A 16,616-nucleotide genomic window follows, 5' to 3' on the forward strand; every position below is an offset into this window, starting at 1 on the left:
AAGCCATGGTAGCAATTAAGTGGTAGGTGAAATCTTTTATAATAATTTAGAATGTGATAAACTGCCTACAGTTCGCAGTGGGTCCCATCGTGCAGTGTGGTGGGCCTGTATATCTTCTTAAAAGGCTGCAGCCAGTGTGTGGTTGTTGTTGCCATCTGTACTCACTGATTGACTTCACCTCCTAATTTGGAAGCTCACACATAGAAAAGAATTTAAAATGTTGTATGAAACTCTTAATACAATTTTGAGATTAATCATTCCTTTGCTTCGATTGGTAGTCTTGCCCTGTGTGTCCGTCTTCCTAAACAAATCAATCTGTAGTTTTGCCTGTTTTTAAACTTCTTAGTCATAGAGATTGAATCATATCTTTCTCTTAATTTGAGTTTTGGTGTCATTTTTCAGATTTATTTTTGTGTATTTTTAGCTGTAGTTCACTCCTTTCCCCTGTGAGTGGTTTGAACACTGAATGCTTTACTTATAGCAGGGGAATGTCTCTGTTTCCAACTTGTATGTGTATTATTATTTAATGATATGGAAAACATGTGGTATTCCAGAAACGGATAGCAACTTCTCACATGTTTTATTCAGTCTTTCTTGAAGGCATTCAAATTTTGTTCTCTTTGGACAAAAGTATTTCAGGAAAAACATCAAAAAGTTAATGTTGATATAAATGTTGATATATATATATGTAAATATATACATATATATGTATGTATGTATGTATCTCAAATAATGAGAATTTCACAACAAAGTTATCTTTTACAAATCCATAATTCCTGTGTCAGATGGAATTGAGCGCCAGTCCTGTGAATGAAGGAATCAAAGATTTCATTGTAGAAATTAGAAGCAGATGCTTCTCGGTCCAATGTTTTCCCTGAGAACAGCACTTTCTGTTGGCTGTGTCGGGCTGGAAGTTCATCTTGGCTGAAAGGAATTTTTGTGCCTCAGTGCTGAGCCTGATATGACTTTTGAATGCAGAACACTGAGGAAATAAAAGTTTGTGTGGTTTAAAATTCGTGAATTTTTAGCATTGCTTCTGACCTCCCTGCTGATTGCCTACGCAGCCGCACCATCTTGGCTTCCCTGTGATACTCAGTTTTAGTTTTAAGAATGCCTTTCCTTCAGAGGAAGTTGACTCTACCTCTGGATCTAGAAACAGACTTGTTCCTGCTCTTTGAAGGAGCATCGTGACCCATGACCCTTAGCTGTGTATCCTTATTTGCTACCGCATTCTAGTTAATGAAGCCCCTCAGAGACACCAGCCTTCAGATGTCAAGGTGTCGGGAAGAAATCAGGTCCTAGATGACATTGCGTGCTTCTCCATCAGTTCCACCTAAGTCATTAGCTTTATACATTCTCCTTAAATTATTTAATGAGTTAGGCTATATAACAATAGTCAGGATTTGTGTCATACTTACCATATGCCTTATCGTACCCTACAAAACATGTACTGTACAAAAAGGGAATAGGATACACCCAGAGTCATACAGCTGGTAAATAACTAGTTAGTCGGTAGTCAGTGAACAGAGTCAGAACCAAGCAGTTGGCCCTAGAGTCCAAGTTTCCGTGGGCTGGTTTTTTTGGCTCTTACAATTGGGGAATCCAACCAAGACCTTTTCATTGTGTATACTTTAATAAAACTTGATGTAGCAGAAATATGGAGACTTTTTTAAACGCTATTTTGTTGAGAGTATTGGAGAATGTGTTTAGAGGAAAAGACAAGATGTAACCATTTTGACTATAACTCTTGTAGATATTCAAAAAGCTGGGCTCAGCCCTTAGTACCCATCGGAGAAAGAAAGGATTTATTTGTTTGCTTGCTTGCTTGTTCATTAGTGTTTGAGACAGGGTCCCACTGTGGCCAGGCTGCCCTGTAGTTCACTGTGTAGCTCAGGATGGACTGAAACATTCAACAGTCCTCCTGCCTCAGCCTATGAAGTGTTAGGATCACAGTTACAAGCCAAAGGCTGTTTAAGGAACGTCATATTAATCTTAATTACTAAGGAATTTCTTTGCTTTTTTTTTTTTTTTTTTTTTTTTTTTGGCAAACAAGTCTAAAATAAATTCAACAAGTCTCAGGGGTTCCCAGCGTAGAAGTGGCGCTGTTCCAAGCATTAGCAAGCTAATAAAAACCTGTCCCAGGGAAAGGATGAGACCCCCTGCTGACCAGAAGCAGAGGCAGCAGCTGCTGACCAGCCAGGGACCAGGAGACAGGCTTTCTAGATCTGCACCTGCACTGTATAAGGAACAGGAAGGATGGTGTTTGTTTTCTTGAAGAAGTTGGCAGATGGGACAGGATGCGAGGGAGGATGTTCTGGGCAGAGGGAACAGCGTGGTGAAATGAGTTGCAGTGACCCAGAACACGAGTGACGGAGGACCACAGTGCCTGGACTGTTGTGTGTTCCAAAGAACCACTAAAGATGCCAGCACATGCATTATCCATGATCAGAGGTGCAGGTTCACGACACAGTAGCTAGCTTGTGAGGATGTGGTTAAGAAATGATGCTAGTCTGAGAATGTGAAAATCCTGGTGAGAAAAGCAGTAATTGTGGAGGAGCAGGTCATCCAAAGGGCGGAGTACAGGGAGAGGGATGTTATTTTTCCCTTCTAAGATAATTTTTAAATGTTTATAGAGCACTCAGATCTTTCAAGCATTGGAGATCACTCTGTTATTTATCCCATCTTCCCAACCTCAGTCTTTGTGTTTTGAAAGATTAGCTATGAAAACAAATCAGGTTGTCTGTTTTCATTTTATCACTATGCCATGTGAAACTGTTTTCTTCAACTAAGTATTCAAATGTAGGAGTGCTATTTAACTGAGTGATTTAACTTCATTTTCTCTGCGGTATGACCGGGGCAAATATGACATCGTGTCAGGTTTTAGAAAGAGTGACAGATGGTCCTGACTCCTTTTATGGACTCCAGGAACAAAGCCCTTCTAATCACTGAGCAATAGAATGATGCTTGTCACTGTCGTCTAGAAAGCAGGTTTCCAAGTCTGAAAGAATAGGGCAAGAAAAGTCACGTGGCTTCCTCGAGTACCACCGTTGCCTTGCCCTCTGCTTAACCTTCTCACTAAGGCAAGTAGAGTGTGATGTTACAGGAAATAATGATGGAGAGGCAGAGGTTGGGAGCAGGATTCAGAGTAGCAACAGCAGAGCTTGAAAATGTCAGGATAGCTAGAGCAGGTGATTGGTTGAGTGGCCATCATCCTGACAAGGGTGCCCATTTGATAGCAGCACTTAGCATTTAACTAGGATATAATAGTATTATCTCTGTTGCTTCTACTGCATTCACTTTGACTCCTCACCAAGGAGTCCTCATGAGCTCTGAGAGTCTAGCAGTGGTCTGAGCGACGACAAGCACACATATGGGCTGGGCTGGTCGTCTCTTCATATGACATCATAAGCTGGAACGCTGTGACGCTCTGGAAGCTTTTACGAACACCCGTCAACATGACTCTCCAGAAGTTTTCCATGTCGGAGGTTCACATTAGGAACTTTTGCTGCTATAGCTAGGCAGGTGTTCCAAAACTGGAAAACCTCCTAGAATCTAAAACACTCTGGTCCCAAGAATTTCAAATGTAGACTAGTCAGCTAGTAAGATTTTACCAAGTTCCAGGGTGCTCAGGTGCCAGCTGAGTTTACTTACTGGCTTGGATTCCTGCGTTGCTCCTGTAGTTGTACTGTAAGGGTGCATAGTGGCTGTAGCTGTGTGCGTGTTTGTGATTGGAAGGATGTGTGGCAAATGGCTTTTCCTGATAGCATCTCTGATGCACTATGGTTTGCAGGCACCTTGCCATGTGTAGACATCAGTTTCTTCCGTCCTTGCTTAGGTGCACAATACTTCACTGGATGTGTTTGTTCAGAAATATAATATGCTCCCATAAGATTATTGCTCCAGAAGTGCGGTTATTAAATCCAAAGATGGGAATATCTCTATGACTGTTACTATAGATAATGCTAGCATAGATAATGTTAATAGAGATAAGTTGTAGTGATTGGCCACGCCAACCATGATGTAGGAGAGTGTGTCAGCTGTTTTATCACAAAATGACACACTTGCTTGGTCCTTCACATGCTCTGCTCACGTCAAGGAGCAACTACCTTATTTAACCTTGAAACCAGAGCAATCTCCTCTACAGTTCTTTTCCATTCCTAACTTTGAGGTGTAGAAACTCTCACTGGTTAAATATAATTGTGAAATGACGGCAGAGGGAAGGGTGGAGAGGAGAGAGAAGTTAGCTCCCATGAAAAGAAGAAATTTCTTTTAGCTCTCAAGATACAGTCATTAGCAAAATAAGTTATAGATCCACATATAACCAAAAAGCCACACACCCACTTTCCTTATATTATACAAAGCCAGTTATATTACTTGGCATAAATAGTATACATTGTGCTTCCTAAGCATTTCACTTAGGTGAACAACCTGTTTAATAATCTTTGCAATAGGGGCTGGTGAGATAGCTCAACGGGTAAGAGCAACGACTACTCTTCCGAAGGTCCTGAGTTCATATCCCAGCAACCACATGGTGGCTCACAACCACCAGTAATGAGATCTGACCCCCTCTTCTGGTGTGTCTGAAGACAGCCACAGTGTACTTATTTATAATAATAAATACATCTTTAAAAAAATAATATTTTCAATAATCTCATGTCAAAGGTGAGAGAACTGTGGCAAAGTGAAGAGGTTTGCCCAGTGATTAAAGTGTCCCAGGCAGGCAGGCAGGCAGGCAGGCAGACAGACAGACAGACAGACAGACACATGGTCTGGCAGACTCTGTTCTTGAACAGGCAATTGCTCCGTGACCATCATGTTCCTTCTTCCTAGACTTAACCTCTGTTGCTTCCACAGCTAACTGGAGTTCTAGAGACAGCCAGAGCCTTCCTCCCCGCCCCTGCATACTAACATAGCAGCCTGTGAGGTTGTGTTTAGTGAATAGTTTAATGCTGGCCCCCTTACCAGCTATATGATAGGCTCTAATTTTTTTTATTTGTTTGTTTGTTTTACCAAAAGTGTGTTCATATTGCTAATAGCTCAGTTGCCAAATTAGGTGGCAACTGTTTTTTGGGTTATTCTGTTTGCAGAGGCTCCCCTACCCAAACCCTCACTACTGTAATTCTTTACAAGTGGACAATACAGTAAAAGTGCATGCCGCAGCATGGCTCTGCATACAGTAATATTCAAGACGGGATGGCCCTTTGCTGTGGAAAGCACTCTTGTGAGTTAACTGCCCAATCTGCTTGTTCCCTTAAATGAGTTTATTGGGTATGGCTCTCCTAGAAAGTAGTATTGTCTGCAGAGTGGGGGTGCCTGAAGTTTCCAAAGTCTCATTCACTTGGACCCTCCTTTCTAGGTCTGCGCTGCTCATCTCACAGTGATGTTCATCACAGAGTTCGTTCCCTGTTGTCTCTCTTTTAAGTGGAGAGAAATTTTAAAACACAGCTTTGTTCTTTAAGTAAAATAAATGAGTGTTGCTGTACAGCAAGAGGTAGTAGGTTTTGGTGAGTAAATGGACTGGGCAACCAGTTCGCTTATTGGATACACTGAATTAGAGAGGATATACTCAACAGTTGCCAAGTGCCAGTGAAGGAGACCAGAAAGGCTAACTGGGCTTCTTATGGGAATTCCTGGTGGTTCCTGGCCTCTGGGACAGATACCTGTAACAGTTCAAACGATATGATACCACCCTTGTTCTTTCTGAGTGATGGCGTCCTTCTCAGGAATAGTCAGTCGTTATCACCCAGGCAGGATTGCAGGCAGCCTCACAGGAAGCAACCCAAGGAGAAAGACAGCTACTTCCATCGTTGCATTTACATAACAAAGGTCTTGGAGGAGCCCCGTTTCACCTAGGGTTATATGTTCACCCGATTCATAGATGAAGCATTGTGGTTGGAGAATAGGGTGTCCTACTTGCCAGACTGGGCCACACCCCACCCTAGCCTATCTCTGAGCATCCTTCAGTCAGCCAGCACACATTTGAACACGCCCACCCATACTCACCTGCTCCTTTTACAGAATTTCCAAGGGGTAGTGACCTAATACAATGTCACTGCACCATGTACGGCGCGTGATACACGTCCCCTTCCCAGGATAAACCTGCAGTAACGTAGCCCAGCTGCTACACGTGGCTGTGAAATGGAGAGCTGAGATGACTTATTGCTTGGCTCAGTTGTGGCTGTCCTTCTCCCTACCTGGAAATTCATAGCTACTAGCAAACAACCTTCTTATCTAAAAAACCTTGATATGGAATGTTTTATATTCATTATACCATTTCATTCATCCAGCATCCAGAAGGCCACTGTTACAGATTTTACATGTGAAGACTTGGTCTCGGATTAGGAAATATACACATGATCACACAGCTGGTATATTAGGATCCAGGGTTAACTGATACTCTGTCCTGTGCATACTGTAAAACTCCTGAGGACCAGCTCTGGGGCGGGGAGGGGGGTGGTAGAGGCGGTTCCTAACCCTTTCCCCAGCACTCCATTTCTCTACTAGAGCAAGGTTAGAAAGTGCAGAAAAAGAGCAAACAGGAAACTTCCCAGAGCACTTAGCTGCAGATGCTTCGTTAGTAGCCACCGGTCACTTTCTTCTTAGGTTTAATTGTTACTACAAAAACTTAGCTATAGGGCCGGAGAGTTGTTTCAGTAGTTAAGAGTACTTAACTGCTCTTTTAGAAGACCCAGGTTCGGGTCACAACACCTACACGGTAGCTTATAACCCTCTCGAATTCCAATTCCTGGGAACCCAATTACCTTGTCTGGCCTCTGAGCACAGGGCACGCATGCGGTACACATATATATACCAGGTAAGCACACATATGCATAAAAACTGGCCATAAACAGACACTGTCCCAGTTCATTATCCCTCTAACTAAATGATGAAAATAAATTTTATTGTTCTCAAATATCTCATGGAAGCAAATGACCCTTTTTTAAGTCCTTTATTAGCTAGAATATGCAGGAGGATCACAGGGCACTTTTCATGTTTTCAGGTCTTGAGTAGAGAGTTCCTTGGACCATGTGCCCGGTCACAGGAGTGCATGTGCCTGTCCAAGCAGCCTCATAATGCACAGCCACACAGTCTTGTTTCAAGAAAGCTATGAATTCCGAAGCTATTCTGTGACTGAAGGCTATGTTCATCTACAAACTTAGAAAAACTTGAAGTTAGAAAAACTTGACTTTTAAGAGTTCAGGGCAGATTTTTTTCCTTTAGACTTAAATTGCTAGTTTTTAATTAAAAAAATAAAATACACATTTGGACCTGTGTTCAATTCTCAGCATCCATGTCAGACGACGTAAAACTCTTCATCTCTAGGTCCAAGGGATCCAACTCTCTCTTCTGCCCTTAGTGGGTACTGCGTTCATGTGTGCTTACACGCACTCACACACACTTAACTAAAAACAAATCTTACATGTATTTAATGAAAATGACAATGAATAATTTTGCCCCGGAATAGATTTTGGCAGTGCCCATTAGCATTGTGGGTTGTCACGACTGGTAAAAAGAAGGGCTTCTGGCACTTGGTGGGCAGAAGCAAGAAGCAGCTAACATACATGTGATTCAGGGAGAACCCCACGCAAATACTGTCTGGCCTCAAGTCACAGCAGTACTGAGTTAGTTTATTTTCTCGTTGTGACAAAGTCCTCGGTAGGAGAACCTTGGAGGAGGGAAGGTTTATTCTGCTTCACAGGTGTAGAAGGCACAGGCCATTCTGCAGAGATGAGATTGGTTGCAAGGCTCTGTGGTAACAGGAGCTTGTGTCAGTGTCCTATATGGTGGGGCAGCAGGGAAAGCCGAAACAACCGAGGGTCGGTAGAGCCTCCACAGGCCTTTCTTTTCTCAGGTACTCATCTCTTCGAACTACACCTTACATTTCAAAAGTCCCATGTCCCCAAACAGTGCAACCAGGAGCCCAAGTGCACCTGGAGGATCCTTTGCACATTCAAGGGCAAGGTTAAGAAATGGGATCTTCATGGTCAGGGATGTGTGTTGTAAGCAAACAGCCAGCAGTTAATGAGTATGTCATTCCACGTGTCTGGCCTCGGCAGAATTGAAAGTAGCTGAGCTAAGTGTTCATGTAGAGATGATGCTCTGATACAAGACCCAGGGTGTCTGCCTAAGTTGGTTTTCTGTGATGCAAGCTCCTAGCATGGCTTGCTCACACAGTGCACCTAAGTTCTGGGGAGAAAGATACCTGATTCCTTCCTGGAGAGCATGACAAAGGGGTCACTGTTTTCTTCCCTGAGTGCTTAGCAGCAGTGCCCAGCATGCAGCAGGTGTGTAGCAACTCTTAGCCCATTGTCAGCACCATTACTTCACCCGTGCGGAGTGGTGAGCGAGCCTTCGCATTTACCATTGCCTGCCTGGAGCTCTTCTGAGACTGATGGGTGGGTGGGAGGGTGGAAGACATTACACCCTGGTCTTTATTCAGGTGTTTGCTTACATATCAGCCCAGAAGCAAGAGGTCCCATCACCTGTTACAATAGCACTGTGTCTGCACGGCACAGTCACAGCATCAGCACCCCCATCCTGGCCTACCATATGTGCTTACTGCCTGCTTGTCACACAGTAGTTGTTTCAAGCCCATATTTTCTATCAATAAAATAAATGAGCAAAACTGTGGAACTTGTTATATGAAAGACATGTGGTAGCATTTTAGGACAGTATACTAGAGTCATGGTTCTCAGTCTTCCTAATGCTGCTACCCTTTAATACAATTCCTCATGTTGTGGTGACCTCAACCATAGAATTATTTTCATTGCTACTTCATAACTCTAACTTTGCTACTGTTATGAATTATAATGTAAATATCTAATATTTGACCCCTGTGAAAGGGTCATTCAACCTCCAAAGGGATTTTGACCCACAGATTAAGAACCATTTCTCTAGACTGATTTTTTTCTTTAATCACATAATCTAGCTTACAGTATAGGCTATATTTCTGTACTTAAAATTGTCATTCAGCTGTATCATCCCTTAAGTTGACATGTCATTGCCCACCCATGTATGTGCTTTTGGGAATCAGAGACAGTATTCAGGCTTCTTTGGAAGTGATCATGACTGGAGAGTTGTTACCCACATTGGAGGAGAAGCCTTGGCTCCTGTGTTGTTTTTCAGCGAGTAGTGAGCACATAGTCTAAGTGCTGTCTCTGTGTGTGCCTTAAGCTTTCTAAATGGGAAACAGTTAAGTTAAAAGGTAGCATTCTCATAGTCCACTTTCCAAAATAATTTCCTTTGGTTTTTGTTGTTTTTGTTTTGTTTTGTTTTGTTTTTTGAGACAGGGTTTCTATGTGTAGCCCTGGCTATCCTGGAACTCACTCAGTAGACCAGGCTGGCCTTGAACTCAGAAATCCAACTGCCTCTGCCTCCCAAGTGCTGGAATTAAAGGTGTGCACCACTATTGCCCGACTCCTTTGTTTTTGTTAGGTAATAGAGGGGCCATATTGGCTGCTGATGGATTCTTTCTTAATCATGTCTGCCTTTCATGATCTCAACAAGGACATCCTCTTACACTTTAGGGAGGTAGTCCCAGAAAGAGAATCCTTTTTTGCCTCCATCCTAACTGAAACTGTATTATGTGGGTAAAAACTCAAGACTGAAGAGTCTGTGTATATTTTTTGTAAGTCTCTTTGGGGAAAGAGTTGTGGGTCTGACCACTGCCAACACAGTCTTTGTCACTACCTGGTTTATTCATGAATTATGGGACAAAAAGGCATTGCTTTGGAGTAGGAACGTGTCTTCCTGGGACTGAGTTGGGGCTCAGCATAGAACATAGAACCAAGTAGCCAGTAGCCCTCTACCCAGTTTTTACAATCAGTATAAATTCTGTCTAGATACTATTTCCCAGGACGGTCTAGTTTAAGACTGAACTTTATGCTGGTGTGAGTTTGAGATAGGTTTTGGTTCGATTTGGGCTTGCCTTTTTAGTGGAACTTTTGAACAGCTTTAATGCTGTCTTGGCACAGTGAAGGCTTAATCCTGTCCCTGTTTTGAGATGTTGGTTTTGCTACCTTCAGTGTTAAGTGCAGCCATGGACCAGTACTACTGCTTCTCACCTGGGCTCCAGGAAATCCTGCTGCCGTAGTCTTTGTCCTGACTTTTGTACTGTCCAAACCATAAAATAAAAGTTGTACTCAGGGTCTGGAGAGATGGTTCAGCAGTTAAGAGCGGTACTGACTGCTCTTCCAAAGGTCCTGAGTTCAATACCCAGCAACCCCACGGTGGCTCACAACCACCAGACAGCTACAGTGTACTCAAATAAATAAATAAATAAATAATAAATCTTTTTTTTTTAAGTTGTACCCAAATGAAAATTTTCATGTATTTTAATGAAGCCCTGGAAATATCCTAAACCTCAGAAGAATTTGCTCCCTAGTTTAACTTTAAAATTCTAAAAAAGTAGGTCAATAGAAATGTTTTGCTTTAATTGGTTCAATTAAAAGTGGAAAAGCATAGGACTATCTCAATATGAAATGCAGATTTAAATAGGAGGAATTATAATGGGATCAATATCACTTAAGGGTATGATTTAAAATGAGAGATATTCAATCATAGCTAATAATTTATGTAGTAAAGGCAGGCCTAAATGTTGGAATATTCTGATAGATAGGGAAGACTTTTGCCATGAAATTTAGTAGTATGATAAAGAATCACTCCAGAGTGCCTTTCCCAAGCCATATGCCTAAGAATATTGTTACCAGTAAGCGGGAGAGGGTGGGGTGTCAAGCAAGGGAAGTGGGGAGGGAACAGGGTTTGTTGTTGTTGTTGTTGTTGTTGTTGTTGTTGTTTTGGAGGGGAAACTGGGAAAGGAGAAATCATATGACATGTAAATAAAGAAAATATCTAATAAAAAAAAAGGATATTGTTTACCTGGACTTTAATAGCAGGCTTTGGGGAGGAATGTGTTCTGTGCTCACGAGTATGTGAAATGTTGCCAGACTTAAGCATTTTGCCTTCACAACTTCTCAGGGCGTTGAAAACTTTCTGAATGCTTGTCCATTTTCAAGACAGGGTTTCCCCATGTAGCCCTGGCTGTCCTGGAACTCGCTCTGTGAACCAAGCCGGCCTCGATCTCAGAGATGGTCCTGCTTTTGCTTCCTCAGTGCTGGGATTAAAGATGTGCACCACCACTGCCCCGCTTACTTCCTGAGTTTTTAGAAAGGTTATAAGTAGGGTGGGTACCCTCAGTCTCCACGTTTAACCTGTTGTAGGAATTTTATTAGATTCAGGTTTGTGAGGCAGGGTCTCCCTGTTACTCTGGCTGGACCTGCCCCAGCTTGCAGCCATTGTCTTCCTTCTGAGGGCTAGGATTGGAAGTGTGTGCCAACACATCTGGCTTGTATTTGGTTCCCTGAGATAGGGTCTTCCTGTATCTAGAACTGGATTGGAATGTACAGAAGCCCAGGATGGCCTCGAACTTGAAATCTTCCTGCGTCAGTATACCTGCATGGGCCTGGCTTGCTTTAGAGGTCTATACCCTTGGAAATGCTGAGATATTTTCAGCAGTAGCAATGAGGGGTTGGTCTCTGGTATGGGTCAACTGTTAGCATGCTCTCCCAGCATTTGCCCTGAGAGTGTAGTGGAATCCAGCACAGTGTAGGTCCCTTACCTATTTGAAGTGGAGGTCTCCACATGAGCCTATAGTTGTTATGAGTAGATGTGTCTCTGGCCTGGACTCTGCATTTATCTCTAACCCCGTGTGTGATTCTCATGTAACCAAACATCATCCTTCCAGCTGGTGCTTGGACACTGTTGACTAAGAAGAGCTCACTTTCTAGATTAATGGCTGCGTTTGGAGAAGGGTTCCTGGAACTCAGGGACTGAGCATCCACTCTAAAGAGTCTGACAGCCCTGGCCTCCAAAGGTGTGCTGGAAACCAAGGGAGAACCATCACCCTTTTCCTTTAAGGAAGACAGAACGTCCAAGTGATTGATTGATGGTCCCCTTCCTAAGGCGGAACTACCACATACAAGATTACCACCTAATTTCAGTTCTGAGTAATTCTCTTGAAGATTGTATTTTACGTTACAAAAAAAAAAAAAAAATCACTAGATCCTATGTACTCCCGGTACCATCTATGAATAGATTCTCTCTGGCTGAAAACAAATGGACTTTAAGGAGCTAATAGGTCAAGCTTCTGCCTTGGAGATCAGTTTCATATTCCTGGTCTTAACTTTGCCGAATCCTGCAAATACAGCTGCAGAGGAACAATGTAAATACCAGTGACATGAGAGACAGCTAGTCTTAACACACGCAGTTGAGGAATGCCCTGCTAGCAACACATGAAGTACTCCGAAAGAGAAGGAAAAACTCACCAGGGCTTTAAAATTATTCCACAGGGTCTCACCAGTGCCCAGAGACAGAAAACAGAAATGAAGGACAGAATACTAAAGACCAGAGATAAAAGTTTCATTACTTGTAAGCAAACTTCCATACTTCAAAACTTAAACCAAAAACAAACAAAAAACCTTAATGTTACTAAACTGACGAAACTGGAGACGTTTCTAAAGCCCATAGCTCTTTTACATAGAGATATGGTTTGATAATACAGTCTTAGCATTGCTCTGCGTTATTTGATTGTTGAACTAACGAATCAAATTTTAACCAGCCAGTTAGAGAACCAGGAGAAAGCAGGACATAAAAACTAAGGAGGGTTTAATAACCATGGGAGAAATCTGTTACAGTTGCTACTGCAAGCCCCCATGGGTGGTCCAGCAGCCAGGGCTTCCTTCCTTCATAGAGCCAGCAGTCAGGCATGGATGAGACAGGAGCCAAAGACTCATTGAAGTTCTGTAGTCCTAGAAGATGAGCATTTGTTGGTGCTGTTTTTATAGTTCACTCCAGAACCCCATCGCCTCCCTGGTGAACCAGAAACTCCTCAGTCAGGATCCATTGCCTTGAGTTTATGGTACTTGGCCCATCTGTGAATGTCCGGGCTCTCACTATGTCTATCCACTCATGTCTAAGAGCGAAGCGTGAAGACAGTTAATATGACAGTGTGTCTGCACAGAGTTTGGCCATCTTAGCTTGAAATGCTCTTTTCCTGTGTCCCTGTGCCTGTGTAAAGAGTTGTGTGCCACTGGCCTCTCTCCTCTAACAAACTCTCCCCTTTATTCACAGATCTCCCAGTGGACTTTCTACAGCTATGAAACCTACATTGCGGGGCACCACAATGCTTCTGTTGGCCATATGATGAGGAGGAGAAGTTGGCTTTGGAGTGCTGGGAGCCTGAGAAGTTGCTGAGCACCCAGCGCACCCAGCCCACCCACTGGCCCACCCACAACACAATGAACAAACTGACCTTCCATAACAACAAAGTCATGCAGGACCGCCGCAGAGTGTGCATTTTCCTCCCCAATGACAAGTCTGTGAGCATCATCATAAATGTGAGTAGCGCCAGCTAGGAATACTTCAGTGTGCTCTTCTCCCACAAGGCCACACCCAAGTTAGGTGGTTCGGGGTGAAATCATTGCAGAATGAGCCAGAGAGGCTGGCAGGCTTGCGCTTAGGCATCTACACAACTGTAAACAGCATATGGCTTCAACACAGATGCCTTCAGCAGCGTCATGCTTGGGGTGAAAGTAGGACTTTGGGTGCTACACTAAAACAAAGCAAAAAAAAAATCTGTTTTTAAACTTTATTGAAAAGTTTTCAGTTGAATTAATTAATTTATTGGGCTTCTGTCTCCTTATCTTTCTGTGTGTTCAGCCTTGGCGTACATTTGGAATTGTTTGGAATATCCTCCACATTTACCCTCAGGTCTAGGAAATGCTTCTAATTCACAGCACTCAGCCACCGTGCCCCTCAGGTCCCAGCCACCGTGCCCCTCAGGTCCCACCACCAACCTGAGTTTCTTTGAATTTGCTTCATTCTCAGTTCCTGTATTGAGAAGGATTCATTTTGTTATTTCAACTGTATGGGAAGCCTCTCTCTTAGCTAAAAGATAATGTAACACGACAGGAACTGGAGACTGCAGATGAAGGAGGAAAAAAATCTGAAAATGGCAGTAAACTTTTTTTTTTTTTTGAGCATTGGTTTTTGTCTCCCCAATTGCTTGACTTCCTGAATAAAATTTTTATTTGTGTCTGTCTGTGTTTTAAGTGCTCAGAGTTGTCATAAAGTGGTAGTAGTTGCTAAGTTTCTCATTTTCATCTTGACTGTGGTTTATCAATAGTTAGAGTCTAAGCAGTGTCCAGGGTGAGCTGGTGCTGTGGATGAGCTTAGAAGTTCCTCTGCCTCTTAGCTCAGCATCAGGTACTTGTTAACCTGGATATTGAGAAATGAGACAATGTTTTGTTTGTCTCCTTTGTACTTTTAACAGTTAAATTGTAATTGACACATTGCAAAGTATAAAAATCCTTCAGTGTGCAGTGCAGTGTATCTCTGTTAGTATATGCTCTTATGTAGCTGTTGCCTAGTTTCAGAGAGAAATTTTCCCTCTCCTTAGAAAGACCCTTTGGGACTCTTCCTCATCATCAATCCGTTGTCCTCAGTGATAACAATTGTCTTGATCAAAAGGTAGTGTCTCACTCAGTTACGACCTTCCTGCCACCAGAATGAAGCAGTTCTCTCTCTCTCTTTTTTTTTAAGGTTTATTTATTTTATGTATGCGAGTACACTGTAGCTGTTTTCAGACACACCAGAAGAGGTCATCGGATCCCATTACAGATGGTTGTGAACCACCATGTGGTTGCTGGGAATTGAACTCAGGACCTCTAGAAGAGAGCAGTCAGTGCTCTTAACTGCTGAGCCATCTCTCCAACCCCCAATGAAGCAGTTCTTATGTTAAAGCCCTTTTCATTCAGCATCTGCCCATGAAATTGCCACAACAGCAGTCATTTTGTCTTCCTTATAGGATAATGTCCCAGCAGTATGGCAGAGTCTCATTTTGCTACACGCTTACTGCTATTGATGGATATTGTGCCATTTGAAATGGATGGATTTTACTGTCTTCTGAGCAGAGTTTCTAGTAATAAGCTAGGATCCTGATTAGGGAACTTGAAATCAGTTTTGGGTGTATGGGGTGACAGACTGTTATCTTTGCAGAACTTGATTTTTAAATTATAATGAAAATTGGGAACATTTCAGTGTGGGTACTGGGAACATTTCAGTGTGGGTACTAGAAACATAAATTAAAATAATATTAATAAAACTGCTTTGATCCTTTCTGAGGTGTAGTTCTACAGACACAGACACACATAAGTCACTATGTTTTTTTCAGAGTAGATATGTAAATCATAGACCATCCCAGGGACCAGTTTCTAGAAACTGCCAGCAGGTTCATGGTAATCGTTTTGTACCTACCAACTTTGGGGTTTCTTTGTTGTTGTTGTTGTTGTTGTTGTTTGTTGTTTTGTTTTGTTTTGAGATAAGTCTTCACTTATGTAGGCCAGGCTGGCCTGGAAGTTGCTATATAGACAGGCTAGCCTCAGACTCATAGGCATCTGGCATCTGCCTACCTCCCAAGTGCTGGGACTAAAGGTGTGAACTGCCATGTCCAGACCTGTCACCCTGATGGAACGAAGGAAAGCTTGCCTCCAGTTAGTTTTCTACTTGTATGCTAGTATAGTTTTAATATGTTTTGTATAATGGAATAGTTATGCAGAACACATATGACTTTAAAATAACTTCATTAAAAGTATAGATTGTGCCAGGCAGTGGTGGCACATGCCTTTAATCCCAGCACTTGGAAGGCAGAGGCAGGTGGATTTCTGACTTTGAGGCCAGCCTGGTCTACAAGTTAGTTCCAGGACAGCCAGGACTATACAGAAAAGCCCTGTCTTGAAAAACCAAAAAAAAAAAGAAAAAAAAAGTTTAGATTGCAGCAAGGCTCTGCTTGTCACCATAGGCGTCTTGGTTTTATTCAAGCAGCCCAACAGTTTCTTGATTTACTCAGGTCACCTCAATGCTGCTCATCTGAACTTCGGGAGCGACCTGCCTCATGGATGGATTTTACTGTCTTCTTAGCAGAGTTTCTAGTAATAAGCTAGGATCCTGATTAGGGAACTTGAAATCAGTTTTGGGTATATGGTGTGACAGACTGTTATCTTTGCAGAACTTGATTTTTAAAATATAATAAAAATTGGAAACATTTCAGTGTGGGTACTAGAAACATAAATTAAAATGAAAGTAAAATTCTACTATATTTGTGGATCTGTTGTGTGAAATCATATATATACACATATATACATATGTACACATATATACATACATATATACATACATACACACATATATACATACACACATACATATATATATACACACACATGTACATACACATATACATAAAGGATACATAGTGTATCCTTTAAATGTTTAAGCATATGCAATTGTTCATGTTACCCAGAGAGGTGTGTAAGCATGTCTGTGAGTGTGTGGCATGCACAGATGTACAGGATGGAGAGGAGTCCTAACAGTTCTGTCTTCATGAGGTACACTAAGAGGTGGCTACAGTTTCTAAAGGAATTCATTGGCACTGGAGTCTCAGCTGAGGGAAATAGCTTTGGAGAACAGACTGAAAGACTGAACATGCATGGGTTCATGGCATGCTTTATGGGGTTATACCTAGCATTTTTAAAATGTTCCTCCTACTGTCAGCCTTCTTT

At 42.3% G+C, this 16,616-nt stretch overlaps 1 protein-coding gene across 6 annotated transcripts in view; it reads left to right on the forward strand.

Moving 5' to 3' along the window:
- The window catches only part of Frmd6 (FERM domain containing 6), a 242,514-nt gene that overhangs the window by 188,810 nt on the left and 37,088 nt on the right, over positions 1 to 16,616 (forward strand). For all 6 annotated transcript variants that reach the window (XM_031357087.1, XM_031357086.1, XM_031357084.1 and 3 more), the window contains one exon: positions 13,129 to 13,394. In XM_031357087.1, coding sequence (XP_031212947.1) covers positions 13,296 to 13,394 — 99 coding nt within the window. In that variant the 5' untranslated portion in view covers positions 13,129 to 13,295. The remainder of the gene's footprint in view (positions 1 to 13,128; positions 13,395 to 16,616) is intronic.

The sequence above is a fragment of the Mastomys coucha genome, unplaced genomic scaffold, assembly GCF_008632895.1.
Source record: "Mastomys coucha isolate ucsf_1 unplaced genomic scaffold, UCSF_Mcou_1 pScaffold6, whole genome shotgun sequence".
Classification (NCBI taxonomy): Eukaryota; Metazoa; Chordata; class Mammalia; order Rodentia; family Muridae; genus Mastomys; species Mastomys coucha.